Source organism: Plenodomus lingam (genome assembly GCF_022343315.1).
Source record: "Plenodomus lingam strain CAN1 chromosome Unknown contig_1, whole genome shotgun sequence".
NCBI lineage: Eukaryota > Fungi > Ascomycota > Dothideomycetes > Pleosporales > Leptosphaeriaceae > Plenodomus > Plenodomus lingam.
The window spans coordinates 436,614-452,973 of record NW_027093927.1 but is presented as its reverse complement, the minus strand read 5'-3'; the positions used below and the strand labels follow the sequence as shown (position 1 = coordinate 452,973).

The 16,360-nt window shown below is 52.1% G+C and overlaps 8 protein-coding genes across 8 annotated transcripts; 4 read left to right on the top strand and 4 right to left on the bottom strand.

Moving 5' to 3' along the window:
* Positions 1 to 48: 48 nt before the first annotated feature.
* IAQ61_000118 (uncharacterized protein) lies at positions 49 to 2,854 on the top strand. Its single transcript, XM_003835225.2, has 4 exons — positions 49 to 173; positions 292 to 1,261; positions 1,317 to 1,719; positions 1,773 to 2,854. The coding sequence occupies exons 2-4, from the start codon at positions 456 to 458 to the stop codon at positions 1,926 to 1,928; spliced, it is 1,365 nt and encodes a 454-aa protein (XP_003835273.1). The 5' UTR covers positions 49 to 173; positions 292 to 455; the 3' UTR covers positions 1,929 to 2,854.
* Positions 2,855 to 4,254: 1,400 nt separating this feature from the next.
* Positions 4,255 to 4,554, top strand: IAQ61_000117 (uncharacterized protein; the record flags this gene model as incomplete). Its single annotated transcript, XM_003835223.2, has 1 exon — positions 4,255 to 4,554. The coding sequence occupies one exon, from the start codon at positions 4,255 to 4,257 to the stop codon at positions 4,552 to 4,554; it is 300 nt and encodes a 99-aa protein (XP_003835271.2).
* Positions 4,555 to 5,238: 684 nt separating this feature from the next.
* On the top strand, positions 5,239 to 7,595 carry IAQ61_000116 (uncharacterized protein; the record flags this gene model as incomplete). The annotated part of the gene is made up of 2 exons (XM_003835222.2): positions 5,239 to 6,174; positions 6,223 to 7,595. The coding sequence occupies 2 exons, from the start codon at positions 5,239 to 5,241 to the stop codon at positions 7,306 to 7,308; spliced, it is 2,022 nt and encodes a 673-aa protein (XP_003835270.1). The 3' UTR covers positions 7,309 to 7,595.
* On the bottom strand, positions 7,596 to 8,742 carry IAQ61_000115 (uncharacterized protein; the record flags this gene model as incomplete). The annotated part of the gene is made up of 2 exons (XM_066094537.1): positions 7,596 to 8,288; positions 8,392 to 8,742. The coding sequence occupies 2 exons, from the start codon at positions 8,740 to 8,742 to the stop codon at positions 7,638 to 7,640; spliced, it is 1,002 nt and encodes a 333-aa protein (XP_065955390.1). The 3' UTR covers positions 7,596 to 7,637.
* A 609-nt stretch (positions 8,743 to 9,351) lies between these two features.
* CIA1 (Cytosolic iron-sulfur protein assembly protein) lies at positions 9,352 to 10,686 on the bottom strand (the record flags this gene model as incomplete). Its single annotated transcript, XM_066094536.1, has 1 exon — positions 9,352 to 10,686. One exon carries the CDS (start codon positions 10,684 to 10,686, stop codon positions 9,352 to 9,354), a length of 1,335 nt encoding a protein of 444 aa, XP_065955389.1.
* A 359-nt stretch (positions 10,687 to 11,045) lies between these two features.
* IAQ61_000113 (uncharacterized protein) lies at positions 11,046 to 12,491 on the bottom strand (the record flags this gene model as incomplete). The annotated part of the gene is made up of 3 exons (XM_003835220.2): positions 11,046 to 11,513; positions 11,563 to 12,162; positions 12,216 to 12,491. The coding sequence occupies 3 exons, from the start codon at positions 12,489 to 12,491 to the stop codon at positions 11,046 to 11,048; spliced, it is 1,344 nt and encodes a 447-aa protein (XP_003835268.2).
* A 261-nt stretch (positions 12,492 to 12,752) lies between these two features.
* IAQ61_000112 (uncharacterized protein) lies at positions 12,753 to 14,494 on the top strand (the record flags this gene model as incomplete). The annotated part of the gene is made up of 4 exons (XM_003835219.2): positions 12,753 to 13,333; positions 13,389 to 13,637; positions 13,692 to 13,873; positions 13,926 to 14,494. Coding segments are annotated over 4 exons (1,581 nt in total), but the record flags the coding sequence as incomplete, so codon positions are not given.
* Positions 14,495 to 15,030: 536 nt separating this feature from the next.
* IAQ61_000111 (uncharacterized protein) lies at positions 15,031 to 15,839 on the bottom strand (the record flags this gene model as incomplete). Its single annotated transcript, XM_003835218.2, has 5 exons — positions 15,031 to 15,202; positions 15,269 to 15,337; positions 15,415 to 15,423; positions 15,607 to 15,756; positions 15,811 to 15,839. 5 exons carry the CDS (start codon positions 15,837 to 15,839, stop codon positions 15,031 to 15,033), a joined length of 429 nt encoding a protein of 142 aa, XP_003835266.2.
* Positions 15,840 to 16,360: the final 521 nt, after the last annotated feature.

Genomic DNA, 16,360 nt, shown 5'->3' with positions numbered 1-16,360 from the left:
TCAGGGAAAGGCCGCCACGGCCGCGACCAGAGAGATTACCACCAACTGTAACGATGTCGATCTTTCGCACGGGGGTCCGACACATGTCAGGCCCGACAAGTGCTTGCCATTGTGTAATTAGTTGTTGCTGTTGATGTTTTTGGAACTCGAGACTTTTCCATCCGTCACCTTCTGTACGTATTTGCCTTCTGTCTAACCAACTATTGCCTTTTGCCTATGTACCACGTGCACGCACACCTAGAATTACTTGCAATCTGCCCAGTTCCAGCACTGACGCCTGTGTCGGTCTAGTCGAGCAGCGGCTTCACCCGCGCTTTTCCCTCAGTATTCCCGCTCTCACGTCACTGCGACTCGCATTGCCTTGCTGCCCTGCCTACCAACTGGACCATCCCACACCACACCATCTATGATACCGGGCCCCCCTCAGTCCCTGCTGTAGACCGCTGCACCTGCGGATGCCACTGAAACGAAAGCGACCCACCACACTTGGCTCGGTCACGCAATTCACCATGGACGCCGTGCAACCCTCATCCCGCGACGCGTCCGACGAGGGCGCTGAAGACGCCGTTCTGCAGGCAGTCGCCTCTAAGAAGGAGCGCCAGGCGGATGTTAGTGGGGCCTCGAAGCGCGCACGCGTCGCGAAGACGGCAGCGGACGGCGCTGGTGACAACGGTGACGGCGACGATGACAGTGATGGCGAATCTGAAGGGCCCGTCAGCAAGAAGAGCCGGCGAACATCGTCCATTGCCGGCGAAGGCCATGGCGAGAATGGCGAGGCGGGCACGCTGCGCATGGAACCCCCACCCAAGGCTGGCCTGGTCGACCCAGTGGGCTACAAGACAAACCCTCCGCCCAAGGATCGCGCAGTGCGCATCTACGCCGACGGTGTCTTCGACTTGTTCCACATTGGTCACATGCGCGCCCTCCAGCAGGCCAAGATGGCCTTTGACAACGTCCACCTCATAGTCGGCGTCACGGGCAACAAGGAGACACACAAGAGGAAGGGCCTGACTGTCCTCTCCGCCACCGAGCGCGCCGAGAGCGTGCGGCATTGCAAGTGGGTCGACGAGGTCATCGAGGACTGCCCCTGGATCGTCACCACGGAGTTCCTTCTCAAACACAACATCGACTATGTCGCCCACGACGACCTTCCCTACGGCGCTGATGAGGGCGACGACATTTACGGCCCCATCAAAGAGAAGGGCATGTTCTTAGTCACGCAAAGAACCGAGGGGTTGAGTACGACAGGCATTATTACTAAGTAACCACCTCCCCCTCTCCTCTGTGGCCCCCTTTCTTTTTCTAACCACCTGCAGGATCGTCCGCGACTACGATCAGTACATTGACCGCCAACTCAAGCGTGGCACATCGCGCAAGGAGCTCAACGTATCGTGGTTGAAGAAGAATGAGCTGGATATCAAACGCAACATGGTCGAGCTCCGCGACAGCATCAAGGCCAATTGGGCCACTACTGGCCAGGAACTCAGCAAGGACTTCCGCCAATTCTGGCAATCCAGTCGTCCGGCCAGCCCAGCCAGAACACCTACCAGGGAGGCGTCAGATGCATTTGAGTCAACTTCGTCGACAACCGCTCGATCTCCATCAGCCCTCTCACGACTCAGCCACCTGGACATTCCACGTGCCAATGACAACACACGAGGCTCGTCTGAGTTTGCTGCTGGCTACAATCTTGGCTTGATCGGCGGAGTACGATCCTGGGTAAGCCAAAATCGAACATGAGTAGGAAACGAGTACACGCTAACGTGCAGTAGATGGCTCGCAGTCGACGCAACTTGAATGATAGCAGAGCACAAAGCCCTTCGGATGATTTGAGCTCCGATGAGCAGGAACCACGGAGTCCGCAGGAAGTGCCCCGCGGCCGTACTGGCAAACAAACGAGATCGGAGCCAATGGACACTGCAGCTTAATAGGCTTGTAATGCTTTCCACAAAAGTGTCTAGAATCCGGACGTGCGTCGCGCTCTTTGTATCATAGTGTGGACATGGTCTCTCCACCGGCTTATCGGAGGGTAGATTAGCTTGATTGTGCTCTGCTACGCTCTGCTGGACCTCTATTAATCAACAATCCTATATCTCTTTCCCGTTTGAAAAACTTCTGTCCAGCTGGAGACGAGGTTTCTCTGTTCCAGATCATCATATTGCTTATCTGACTGTTCGTCAACAAACGGGCGTGTTCGCTCTGCTGATGATTTGGCTACAGTTGCTTTGCCGAATGCTTCTCGCCTGGGGTGTCCCATGGCTAGATGCAAGAATCTCCCACAAGCCTGTCGTGTAGGGCAGAGAGGAAGTCAAACACAAAGGTATGCGGGTAAGTGCACATGGTACAAAGAGACGTCGAGATAGCGAATGGGAGAGGATAGAAAAGCATAGAGGAGAAGAGGCTTGATGAGGTAAGCAGTATCCGGTGAATGGGGAGATTGACGAAGTTGCATGGAGTACGCAGGACTTGGTGGTGGGAGTGCAGATTGGAGAGGTGCGATGGAAGTACTATACTATGCAGTCATGGGGAGAGAGTGTAGCCTAGTAGATTGGAGATGATGGTGGTTTTGGACTTCGAACTGTGACGGATGAAACATGGCAATGAGCAGTAGTACAGTAGTGGGCTACCCTGGTGTGGATATGGCCCTGGGGGCGTCGTGCGACGCCATCACTTGGACCGAGGAGAGCCGTGGTGGGTGTAGGCCAGGGCTTAATGTATAGTATGCGCATAGCATGTATCTACTTACATAGTAGGGACGTGTAGAGTGTAGAGTAGGCATGATAGATGGTACCCCAGGGGCAACGGGGTTCAGCCCTACAACAAGCAAGGGATGATGGTAGTAGGACCAGGCAGGCAAAAACTGGACCCTCTTTCCCCTCGCTCGTTTTCTTTTGCAACGGTTGCCGCAAAGCTCGGGTAGAACGTGATCTTTCTTGGTAGCGATCGAAGCCTGTCATGCTTTGGGCCTTTTGCGAAGTTGTGAGAGGCTGCTTCGCATTTCTGCCCTCCCCCACCCATACAGCATCGTCATCGACAGCTGATCTGGCATGTACATGCATACATGAATAGATACATACATGCCAGCTAGTACCATACCTAGGACATGGAACACACGCACTGTTACGATTTCCTCGGTTATTCGTCGGCCCAACGTGGCGTGCTGAGGTGAGGCGGCAGTGTTTTCAACCAGCTAAAGGCGTGACACACGCACATGCACTTTGTGCACAGCAAAGAAGAAGAAAAAAGAAGAAAGAAAAAGAAAAAGAGAAAAGAAAGTCAAGATTCGCCCCGAGTTGATGTGCCAACTGGAAAGTGTTGATATGGAATCTCACCTTACTGGCAACGGTTATACAGCATAGGATAGGGTGGTGTGCTTGAATATGTAGAATACAGTACCCATGTAAAGCATGTAATGTGTAGTTCGTACCCCTGCCACATGCACCAGCTTGGACGAACGCCTTGTTATCCTACCACTGTCATACATGGTGGTGGATCGCAACTCGAGGCCCCCCCGTTCTGTTCTTGCTGACAGTATATACATGGTCTACTATGTGTGTATATATATATATATATATATATATATATATGTATGTTTGTATAAGAGACGAGTACCTCGTCTACATTGTACAGTGTACAGTGTAGATAGCTAGGTGTCAGGGCCAGGTATAGTACTATGTAATATGTAGATGGGGTGAATGGGCGTGCACAACAAGGGGGCCCCCCCCCCCCCTGTTCTGCTCGCCCTGGAAATGGGAAAAGTGAGGCGGGGAGGCGGTTGCGGCTATCTCCATCTGGCTCTAGCCAATTGCAACTAGCCGTCTGCGCTAACCACAAGGGGCGCCGGCATGACGGCCTGCCGCGTCCGATGGAAGCCCCGATGCCAGGCCGCCCCAATCCATCAGAAATGGCCGCACGCAAGTTTGGACAGCTGGACGACCGTACTGTACTGTACGCAGTGTTCTAGGTTTGACTAGTCGACCAAGACCGCCCTCTCCATCTCACCCACCGCACCATTGCGCGTCCATGAGCGGTGAGTGACGGGGATGGCCTGCTCTCTCGCTTCACGCTTCACGCTTCACGCTTCACGCTTCACGCTGCTCACCAGCGGGGCCCCCGTCAAACAAGGGGGGTAAAGTGCAGGGCTTACCTACCGTACATACAGTACACGCTGCTCAGTGTTCTACCGGTCCTCTTCTACCTAGAGTCTACCCGTACTCTACTATCCTTTTTCCTCGAGTAACGCTGCTAATTGGAATGCCTCCCGGACCAGCACCAGCACCAAACCCCGGCACCAGCACCAGCACCAACACCAGCACCAACATCAGAACCAGTGGCCCGTCTCCTGGCGATCTCCTCCGCGTCATAAGCATTGGGCCTTGCCCACTTCACTCAAAAAAGCCCCACGGCTCGTGCCCCAACCGCAAAGGCAAGCTTGCAGCGCCGGTCTGTGCTCGTCTTTTAAACAAGAATGCAAGGGCTCCCGCTCTAACCTCAAACCTCCGGATTCGCACCACCACACTCTGCGTGCAAGAACAAGATCGAATCGCTGTTTGAATTCCACACACCTTGCAGCAATCTTGCGCCTTGCTGCAGCAACACTTCCACTACCCTCGGTAGTCTCTGTCCTATCTGTCTGTCTGTCTGTCTGCTCTGTCTGTCTGTCTGTCTATTTGTCTACTTGTCCATCTGTCATTCTGTCTGTCTCTGTCTCTGTCCGTCTGTTCGTCTGCTTTTGTCTCGTCGCGCCCAGTTACCACTTTGCTTTTCTGGCAAAGTGGCTCTTGTCTGAAGCCGTTCTCTCAAGCTTCCGCAACCGTCATTGTCGCCCGTTGCAGCCCATCTGATCCTTTGTCCTCCCTTACCATGTCCACGCAGCGCAAGCCTTGATACTTGTACACAAAAGATTCCTCCCATCTTTGCTGTCCGTGGACATTAGCAAGAAAGGTACTGCTCCTCTGTGCTCCTCCTATGCTTCATCTCTGCTGCTAGTCGGACTCGGCGCCTGTCTCGTTGGTTGACGCGGCAGCTTGCAGCTGTCGGTCAAACAGGCCGCGAACACGTTTCCAGCTTGTGTCTTGCAAACAGCGCTGTCTTGAATAGTTTGGTAAGCTAATGTGTCGCAGCTCACGCTTGTTACTTTATGCGCTTTTCTGGAGCGCTCGCTTCTACAGTCTACTTTGCCATCAACACTCCATTTTTCACGCTCCCAGCTCAACACCTTTCTGCCGATAACTCGACATGGGAGTGCACACGCCAGATGCTACCGGCAACAGCTCAACTTCCTTCAGACCCAATCATGGCTATCCCACTAGAACAACTGCCACGAACACCCAAGGCAGGGAAGGCGCATCCTCAACCTGCTACGGCTCTCACATCTGCTCAGAGGTATCTTCTGTTGAGCAAAGGCATCTCACAGAGCGAAACGTGAGGCCAGATCCCCCTACTTGCACTACGACTCTGGACCCATACCCTTTCCTATCAGCCTCACAATATCCCAACACCATACCTGATGAACTCGCGGAGCTTCTTAGGGCAATGATACCTGGTCCGAAAGGCGACGAGTTGGCAGAGGCCTTTCAAGAGGCATCCGAAACACCCCCCATTACGAAGCAGTCACTGAGTGAGCTCGACATACAGAGTGTCATCACCAATATCAAGTTACGGCATGACGTCAACTTCGACCGCGACCTCAGTTTTAGGCCAAATCTCGATGGAGCCAAGGGGCAAGAAAAGACGAGGGCCGCAAGCAACTACTGGACAGCGTTGGTTGCGGAGTTGATGCTGTATGAAAGACTCTACCGAGGGACTCGCCCAGTGCCGCTCGGCCAGATCTCCTGGGAAGCTATCACTCATCATGCAGAGCGACGCATACCGACCATGTTTCAAACGATTGCCAACGTACTCAAGAGTCTTGTACCCGATCGCGATCACTCGAGAGTGGACGAACATCTCGATGTCGCAGTGCTTATGCAAGAAATCGAAAAAGGCGTTTGTGATTTGGTCAGATTTGCGGAATGGATGGCACAGCTTTTGAAAGAGCATTGTGCACCCATGAGAGACGAATGGGTGGAAGACATGGTCAAACGTACTCAGGAGGGCGTGTTGCACAACGACCCGGCCATGATTGTACAGGGCTTACGGGAGCTTCTGGGCATATTGGAGGCTATGAAGCTCGTGAGTACTTTGACAATTCTTCTGCCATGCCAACTAATTTATTGCCAGGACATTGCCAATCACCAAATTAGGAATTTGAAGACTTTACTCATCGAAGACACGATCAATTTCGAAAATCACTATCATCTAGACAAATTGGTCAATGTCAATGGCCGGGCGAGGGTGAACATCAACACAGCCCAGAGCTGGTACGTTGACGCGATCGAAGAATTTGGCCATCAATGTACACCTCGGCAACACAACTCCTCGAATTTCCAACTTGAAGCTTTCGTACGCGTTGTCGTTGCCACTTTGTTGGATCGAAATGCGAGAAGAGATTTCCCTGAGACCTTCTACCTGGATCGGGACCGTCTAATGATGCTCAAAGCTGAACTCAACGATACATTGTGTCTTGATATTTGCATGGACACTTACATGCACATCGTCAAAGATCTTGGTTACGAAGGAAAGTCGGTTGAAGTGTGCAGTAAAGAATTGCGCAAATCTCTTTTGGCTATCATGAGCGAAGCCATTGGCCATGGTTCACAGCAGTGGAGTATGAATTCAGAAGCCATCTCATTAGAGATACTACGGCATGCATCACGTCTTGCTGGAAGCGCTGCAACTGCTCATTTCGACCAGTGGGCAGACATCAATCAACACCTTCGGAGTCTATTCATGGAGGGCTCCGTGTCACATTCCACACAGTTAGAAGCATCTCTTGTACCACTAATTCTCACCAGCGTCCGTCGATGTATCGCCTCATCACCGGTGGAGCTCTATAACAGTTTTGTGACCATCCCATCATCGATACCGCCTACCTCGGCCTACCCGTCGCCATGGTACCATACTGATCCGTTTTCGTTTACCGTCATTCGATCAGAAAATGACAAACTGGCAGAATTTGCCAGGCGCATCTCGCACATTATCACCTTGCATTGGCGCATATGGGGCTCGATCGCCTACGTTCAAGATGATGACAAAGGTCAACCCTCGGCAGATCCACAAGATGGCGAGATCTCATCATCGCTGCTTTCCTCACCACACAATCAATCATCACTGACTACGGATGGGGGCATCGCAGCCATGAAGATGCTAGAGTTGCGGGATTCGAGCCAGGAGACCCACATCGCGCATCACACCTCTTCACAATGACACGACAGTCAATTCCGCGCTTAGAAACTGCTTTTTGTGTGGCGTTGGGGAAGGGTTGCACATTATTCTCTGCATAGCCACATGGGGGTGGCGTCAATTGTGTTTCATGATACCTCTGAGCATGCGAATGCTCAAGCACATACTTTTCTGACAAACTGGCCAAAGTAATAGATGGCATTTGAGTATTGGCCGCCAATACGCGGACGCATCTATTGAGAATTACAGCCTATCTGAAGATTGTGTGAGAACTTGAATACTTCTCTCTTAATATATACTTCTTGCATGACGTCTATTATCCACCATCGTTCATTGCATGTCGGCCGCCAAGCTCACAATTTGTGCTGGCCAAACCACTCTAAAATTACTTTGGACGCATTCCATGTCGTGGGTCCCAGCCTCAACCGCTCGAAAACATCTGCCTGCTTAGCCACACCCGGCCACCCATGTCCAAATCCAGCAATGGCCCGGTGCACAATCACATTGGCCTTACCACTACAGCTCCAACTCGTCTCCTTGACCGTCCCACCCTCAAGAGACTTGACTACGGGAGACACACCTGAACACCTATTTTTCGTCACCCAACTTTGCACAAATTCCGCCACAGGAATAGACGCAGGACTATTGCCGTTGTTACCAGAATAAGCAATCACACTATCATTCAGGCCGTGAAACTCGAGTATCGGAACATGGCGATTAGCAGCAATGTTTGGTTGACAACCCTTACCAAACAGAGGCTCGGTCAGGGAGGAATCAGGATAGGTAGCAGCAGCCACGAGACCAAACGCTGCGATGCGCTTGTTGAAGACAGCATCGCATGCGAGGAGGGTGGTGAGACCGCCGCCGTTCGAGACGCCGGTGGCGTAGACGCGGGATTCGTCAATGCAGAAATGAGAGGTCAGGTGGTCTAGGATTTCTGTGGCGAAGATGCGGTCGTCGACGACCGAGGATGGAGGGGCAAGGGGGTCTGAAAGCCACTGGATCTATGGTTCAAACTCAGATCAGTAATAGGTTCTCTTTTTTTTTGGTCTGCCAAGTGGACAGGAATCGGAACGAAGTAAGCAAAAACAGAAAAGGGAAGCCTACACCAGGGCTTTGTACCGCTAGTCCTTGCGGGTAAACAACCACATAATCCTTGTTGAATGCTGGCTTTGACAACTCAGTCACGCTTTCCATGCTCCATGCTGGCTGCAATTGCCCATGAAAAGCTAGTATCACTGGTGCAGGCTGATCATTCATCGCCCCAAAGTTCGGAGGCAGATGTAAGAGAAATTGGCGTTGGGTTGTCTTGCCAATGACGGATTTAGAGATGACGGTGATGTTTTGGGACGGACCGCCGGGAGTGAGGCCGGAGGGTAGGGCAGCAGAACATCCTGCACTTGCTGCGAGAGCAGAGGCCAGGCTTGCAGCCACGACAAGGAGGGTGTTTGGGAGCATACTGGTCGCTTGAAGGGGAGTACGTGGTGGATGTTTCCGACTGCAGGGGACATAGCGTTTTTATGATTTATCTCGCAGGCCAGATCTCTGGCGGCCCGCATAATATTAGTGCTCTTGTAGGTAAATATAGCAAGTTCGCATCAGAAACGCCGAGTCGGAGATGAGTTAGCGGACCCTCAATCGGACCGTGGTGATCCAAAGTCATACAAGGAAGCACATAAGTGACTGTATACCGCAGTATGTCGCTTGGTCGTATTATGTTATGTGATACCAATCTGGCAGGTAAAGCCTGTGTGATGGTCTGAGTGTGGGAATCTCCTGGACAAATTTTGGCCTACCGTATCAAGCTCAATGTGTTTAGCATAGACCTCTCGCAGACTTCCAGGTGTGTGTGTGGAACTGATGGATGTCGTCTTAGACATCGTCGTTCCGATTTTGTAACAGAGTGACTTTGTACACGATCAACACGCGATGTCTGGAAAATTCAATCGAGAGAGATGAGAAATGTAGACCAGGGAGGCCGATCGGGTTTGCTTGACCCAAAGATCATATCGTTTGTAGATTTAGAGGGACATGGAATAGCAGCCCACCACGCACCTTCTACGAATGCTATGATTGCGGTGAGGCGAGCATGTCTAGAGTCCAGACCTGGACCTCGCCATCATCACCCGTACTCAGCACGACTTCTTCATTTTTCCACCTCTTATCCTTGTCCGCGCGTCGTGCCCAGGCAACGTGGTTGATTTCAAAGACATCATGCGCAGAAAACAGCTCGGCGACCACGACCCACTCTGTAGGATTTGCCAAAGAGCTGTCATGGCCCATAAGTGGGCTCTGGGTATCGCTTGATGTTTGCTGCCGTGCCCACCCCTCTTTGTATACGACGATTTTGCCATCGCTCCCTGCGCTGACAATCATGCCTGTGATGCGACTCCACGAGACTGAATAAACAGCACGCTCGTGTACCTGGGGGAGTATTGCTTCCTGATACCAATCCTCATCGATGGCCATTGATCGGATGATGCTCGGTACGCCGGTGTTGGCACTTGTGGTGTTATCGGTGTCCTTGGGCGTCCTGCGCCATATGCGTACTGTGCAGTCGTCGGAACATGTTGCTAGTCGCGGCCCTGAGCGCTCTAGTGCAACTATATGTTGATTCTGTGCCTCGGATAGCCCCTCTCGTTGGGCGCGATAATCCTTTCTGCTCATGGCACTGCCCTCGAACTCTGCCCACCAGACCGTCTTGTCATGGCCGTCGATCATGGCGACTTGGACCCAGTCGTCTGCATCTTCGCGATAGAGACGCACAGTGTCATCGTAACTGGCGCTGACCAACATATCCTCGTCAGGATGCCATGCCACACACTTGACGTCGCCGTCGTGCTCCTGCAGCACCGCCACTGTCTCAAAGTTGTCGTCTTCGAGCTCTTCCCATATCCACACGCTCTTGTCACGCGAGCACGTGGCGAGATACTGACCGGATGGACTCCAGCTCAGGCACTTGATCTCCGACTCGTGGCCGTCGAGGATACAGCTGAACTGGTAGTCATCCGCCTCGTCCCGCTCTCCTTCTTTTTCTTCCTCGTCGTCGTCACCGCCCTGTTCGCGCCGCCAGATGCCCGCGCTGGCGTCGAAGCTACCCGTGGCCAGGACGGTCTGGTCGTGAGTGCCTGGCTTCCAGCTTACACTGCGCACGCTGCGCTTATGGCCGCCGGTGATGGAATGGAGGAGGGTGAAGCATGTCAGGCTGTAGACGCGCACGCTGCGGTCCGAACACGCTGTGGCTACAATGGGCAGCGACGGGTGGGGGGCACTCTGCCATGTGCGCGAGCTTGACGTTGGAGTGAGGGTCGCGAGTGGTGCAAGGCGAGCAGGGCGAGCAGAAGGGCTATGGGCTCGACCACCCTTGGCGCCTTCTCGTTGTTGCTCCTCGGTGCCAGACATGTCTATCTTGGGAGTCTCAGAGAAAAAAAAAGTTTTGTTTTGCCAATGTCAATTCATGGCTCCCGTCTACTAAACTAGTAAGTAACAGTTGTTACCTCGCGCCGTGGTGGGGGCTCGCAACTTTGGCGATAGCGTCATTTGCCAAGCGAACCCCCCCGCACTTTTTCACACAGTCATGTACTACATCATCCTCGACCTCTCGGACAAGCCTCACCTTCAGCCTCGCAGTACTGCACAATAGCAGGAAGATGAGATTTTGATGTGTGTGAATAGGGCTACAAATGAACCGCTAAAGGGATGGATCGACAATCAATACCATTCTACCACCGGGCTGACACGCAATCACCCGGAATGATTTCTTACTCATTAGCCGCTGCGAAAAGATCGTCTTGGTTACCCTCATTCGTCGATGCCCGCTCATACGCATCTCCAGACCTGTATGGGCCCAATTCTTCTAGTACTGGCGCCAAATCAGCTGCTAGGAGTGAAGGTGTGTCAAGTAGCAGGATCTGGTCATCGGCCGAGTGATACTTTCTCCGTGTAGTTGACCAGATGCCCGGTAGTAGAGGTGTCACTGGCCTATTGCTCAATATCTTCAGCATATGGATCCATATCTGGCCCGAGAGAGCGGCAGAACATCCGTCGTCCCCTCTTTTCGGACCGATATTCATACGATCCTTTGCTCGAGAAGTCTCAGTCTGTATGTTTGCTGTAAGTAGGCCTAGCTTTGCTGAAAGGGATGACGAAGATGGTGTACTTCGCATGCATATCATTTCGATCATGGAACGGCTGATGATCCGAGACAAGTGTGACCTTTGCGAAAGTCCCTGAAATGCAATTAGTGAGCTCAGCCGTCTAAAAAGAATCTATCCCTACTTGTGCGAATCCCGGTTGCCATAGCAAGGGAGCTATTTCTGACAAGCTTTGATGTATTGTATTCGCCTTGACCTTTAAGCCGTTGGCCCATTTGCCCAGAGATCCACTGATTACAATGCGCATGGCACCTTGGATCAAATCTTCGATTAGTGCAGCGTTGCAACTGCCTTTCGTTTCCTGCAAGCCAGGCTCGTCTTTGGCACTATTGGCCAACGCTTCATTAATACCTTCTGGCAGAGTAATGTGATGATCTTGGGTCGCCGGATGCAGGTTGTAGCTTGTTGTCAGACGCCTTCGTTTCAGGTCCTCATTTCGAGTCATCAGCTTATCAACGTGCAATTTTGATCTTTTGCCCGTTGGACGAGTAGACTGGCGAGGTTCGAGCACACTCATAGATACGCAGATAGCCTCCAAAGTGACCGTGGCGACACCCTCTGGCGGCCTGACATGTGCCACTGGGAGTTGGTTGGGTGACTGTTGACGTTTCTGTCCGGCATTTGCTTCTTCATAGCTCATCTGACCCAAGCTTAGTCGAATGGTCCCAGGAGGGGCAACGGTGGAATGGGAAGGTTGAGGGTCCAGTAACAGTTGATCCCAGAGCTACATCGCTATTAGCCACGACCTGTGTAGAAAGTAGGTTGTGGAGTCCCCACTGGTGCCTGTAGAAGACACATGGTTAGGCGCTGGAGATGGTTGGCGGCCAAGGGCTCTTCGCCTAAAGTGGGTTCGAAGATGAGGTGCATGTCGTGGCCACGCGCAGCCCATACGTGTCCGGACGACAGCAGATGAAAAAGAGAAGCGGTGTCCATTTGCTGCAAGGTAGTGTTCGGCTGTGGTATTAGCAAGGTGATGGAGGTAGTAAGCCAAAGCTCGAGATGAGGTGCTGCCGACCCTAGCACAGCGCGACCCAGCTCCAGTGTTCGCAACATGCTCTCTCTGCATTAAACTGGGAAGTTAAGGAAGTCACTGAAGGGAATAACAAAAAATCGAGCTTGTTATTCTGGCCATCCGACGGGGAACGACGATGATGCATTGACGCAATACATGATTGTGATGATTTGTCGCAACCTTGGAATGTGTAGCGGGTACCTGCCAAGACAAACCGCAGTCCCGTCGGGGCCCTTATCTTGGCAAGATTGGGGACCCGGGGGCGGGGACGTTTAGCGCAAAAAGTGACCACCTTTTAGCAGCACTGGAGTCGCCGCAATGGCAAGGGACTTGCTTACTATTACACCCAATTACTGTACTACATACCTACCCTACTCTACCTATCTGTACCATATACAAGTATGCATGTTATGACTACTACTACTGGTAGAACAAGGGTTCTGCTACTGCGAGGCTGGAGTTCGAGTGGCTGTGACGTAAATCGACTCCGACGACCGTCATTATCACCACCACCATTGCCATCACGGGCAACGCATGAACCTGGATCTGGACCTGGCTCGTTATGTTGCCGCTTCCATACCAGCCCATTGCACCGCACTGATGGCGTCTTCCGCGAACTGACGGCGATGCGTGTCCGCACGCCTTGGATAGAGGCGCTGCGACAACAACAGGCCGACCGTATCGAGGATGCCCAGGCTGCGGACATGCCTGTAGTGCCCAAAGACGGCCATTTGACCCCCAAACGCATGGATGATAGCTATCATGCTGTTGTGTTGCCGCTCGCTCAAGATGCGTGGCTGCTGGATACGTATCTCAACTCGTCTGGCCATATCCGTCTCGGTACCATCTTCATGGACCTTGATGCGCTGTCTGGCATCATTGCGTAAGGCTTGAATGCTGCGCCCAACGCCTTGCCCGTCATCTGAAATATGCTATAGATATAAGCACACGGGTGACCATGTCACGACCGTCACCGCCAGCTGCGACCGCATCACCATACACTCCCCGCTGGTGGAGATTTGTGACCTGGAGCTGTCTGGCCGCGTGACGTACGCCACCGGTCGGAGCAGTCTAGAGATTACCATGCAGGTTGCCAAGGCTCCTAAACCGGGAAATAGGGTCCGAGACGAAGATGTCCTGATTAACTGCACCTTTACCATGGTCTCGCTAGACCCAGCGACGAAAAGGTAGGTGACGACTGTGGACCGCAGTGGACAGTCCGGCTAACGAAAACACGCTAGGCCGGTCAATGTAAACCCATTAATTGTCGAGACTCCCGAGGAGAAACGTCTGTATGCGTTGGGGGAACGTAATTCCAAGATTCGGAAAGAGCGTCGAGATACATCGCTCCTCAAACACACGCCCAACGATCTCGAGAGCGACCTCATACATGCATTCTGGCAGAAGCAACTCCAATATCACGGTACGTGCTCTACAAACACTGCCCTCCCATGCAAACTCATAGTACTCTCTAGACCCGTACGACGAGCTCCGAAAGCCAGACAATGTTGTCCACATGGACGCTACCCGCCTCCAAACAGCCACCATCATGCAGCCGCAATACCGGAATCGCCACCACTTTATGATCTTCGGTGGTTTCCTCCTCAAGCAGACTTTCGAGCTGGCCTTCACAGCTGCCGCAGCCTGCGCACACGCCCGGCCGACGTTCGTCTCACTCGACCCTTCCACCTTCCAGAACCCCGTTCCGGTCGGCAGCATACTGTATTTGACAGCAACAGTAGTGTACACTGATCCACCTCTCATCGGTGCACCTGATGAAAATTTTGACCAGGGCGAGGAGTATACAAGAATTCAGGTACGGGTGGACTCGAAAGTACGAGACGTGGAGCATGGTCACTCTAAGCCCACCGGTCAGTTCAATTATACATTCACGGTGCCCAGGAACATACGAGTCATGCCACGGACGTACCAGGAGTTTATGATGTACATTGATGCACGGCGGCGAGCCCAACAAGTCAAACGTACACTCGAAGAAGGCTTTGGGCTCAGCCCTAAGACGGCAGAAGAGAGCTTGACCGAGTAACATCCATCTGCTGTGAGTATGTGCCATGATTGAGATGTAAGCCTTGTGAGCTGTCAAGCCGAACGCACGGAGTAGTCCTTGAACATACTTGTAACTGGTTGCAAGGTTCACCACAATGCAAACTACAAAGCAAAACATGGAATGAAAGTACTTGAGAACTTCTACCTAATCAGGTTTTTACGGCTGCTGTCGTAGATGCGCGCATGTGCTGACTACACAAGCATGCTGTATATGTATAGAGGTCGATCTGGCTCGTGGTCGAGTCACTACATAAGCACGAGGCGGTGAGCCATCCACTACTAAGCGATTGACCCGAAGCCAGATAGTCATACTGCAATGATCAATCACTTGCCTCTCACAACCACATTCGAACTATTCTGCAGCTCTGCAGCACCCAGTGGTATTTGTGTAGACTGCATGTACAAGCAAGCCCCTTCTGCAACCGCAACCGCATCTATACGCCAGTAATCAATCGCACCAGTCCAGAAAGTGAGGCGAACATGCACCGTGCCCGTTGTCGCTGTTGTCGCTCTCCTCTACAGTTCGTCCAATTGGTACTCCAAACAGACATCTTCGGAGCAGTCGGTGCAATAGTAATTTGAGAAGCCACCACAGGAGACGGTCATGTTTCTGCACATGTCGATACTCCAGGCGTCATACGAGTAGCCAGAAAGGAGACGCGAGGAACAGACTTCCATTGAGTTGGCCCTATCGCCTTGTTAATCTCACTTTTGGGCATCTTACGTGAAAGGGAGTTGAGGAAACGTGCAGTACCAGATATAATAGTCATGATTACAGTAATACCAAGAGTACGTATATGAGCACATTCTACGGAAGGTCGTGCTGTTGGGTAAGGTGCTCAGATTGTGTGCTGAAGGCTCGATATGGTTCCGATTATACTTTAATCTCAATAGCTTGACTATGGTGTCCTATATACTCCGTCAGTTGACCGCTCTTTCACCGGAGGACCGCACCCAGTCTACTGGCTCCAGGGAGCTGTGCTGCGGAATACTGCCTTGTTCTAGATCTGTCCTCGACAACGTACTGCGTCTTCTCCACCTGGGCCTGTATGTAACTACAGACGCATGATTCGAGGCTCTCGTAGTACTTACGGCAGAATTACGGTATTATGGTCCAGGAAACAGGAGCCTACGTCGCGTCTAGGGCGACTTTTACTTGCCTGCGCACAAACAGGGCAGCAATCGGAATGGAACAGAAGAGTATGGGCTCCAAATGATTGATCTAGTGGGACCTCGGCAATGCTTTATAAAAATGTCAGTCCCAGAACCCATATGGGTGATAAGCCGTGTTCTGACCTCGTTGTCTGTATGGTTTCGGTAGTCATAGCCCCCGGATCTGGACCTTGCAATGGTACCGAGATGTGTGGGGAAACTTCGTTTTAGGCTTGGCTGGGTGCTGGCAGCGTATTGCAGTAGTACCGATATCACCAATTGTTCGGAATCTGGCCAGGTTTACCATGCAATCTGGATGGACCCAGCACCTGTGTTGGCAGTTGCAAGTAACTTCAGAGTAAGAGTCATTATCAGAGCTCTATTTATGATCTTGTCGTATGGAATAAGTAATAGAAGGCAGGAATAGATTATTGCACTTCTTCGACCAGACATCTGATTCGGTCTTTACCGATCTCTACTCTACGGTGAGTGCATCGACAGGGATCTGATGCTCGCGATACTTTCGGTGGCACCAAATTCACGACTCTGCATATACCGCATAACAAAGCACGCACGTTTGCCTAGTGGACAATTGGCCGGAGCACATCCGAATCGGACCGGCGATACAAGGATATCTGGGATTGTAATGACTGGCGTTCGGAGGTTGGCAATGGCTTGCCCTGATAGTAAGCTC

Coding starts and splice junctions, on each gene's coding strand:
- IAQ61_000118 (XM_003835225.2), top strand. CDS start 456: ATGCCACTGAAACGAAAGCGACCCACCACACTTGGCTCGGTCACGCAA. Junction 1,262..1,316: donor ACGACAGGCATTATTACTAA/GTAACCACCTCC, acceptor AACCACCTGCAG/GATCGTCCGCGACTACGATC. Junction 1,720..1,772: donor TCGGCGGAGTACGATCCTGG/GTAAGCCAAAAT, acceptor AACGTGCAGTAG/ATGGCTCGCAGTCGACGCAA.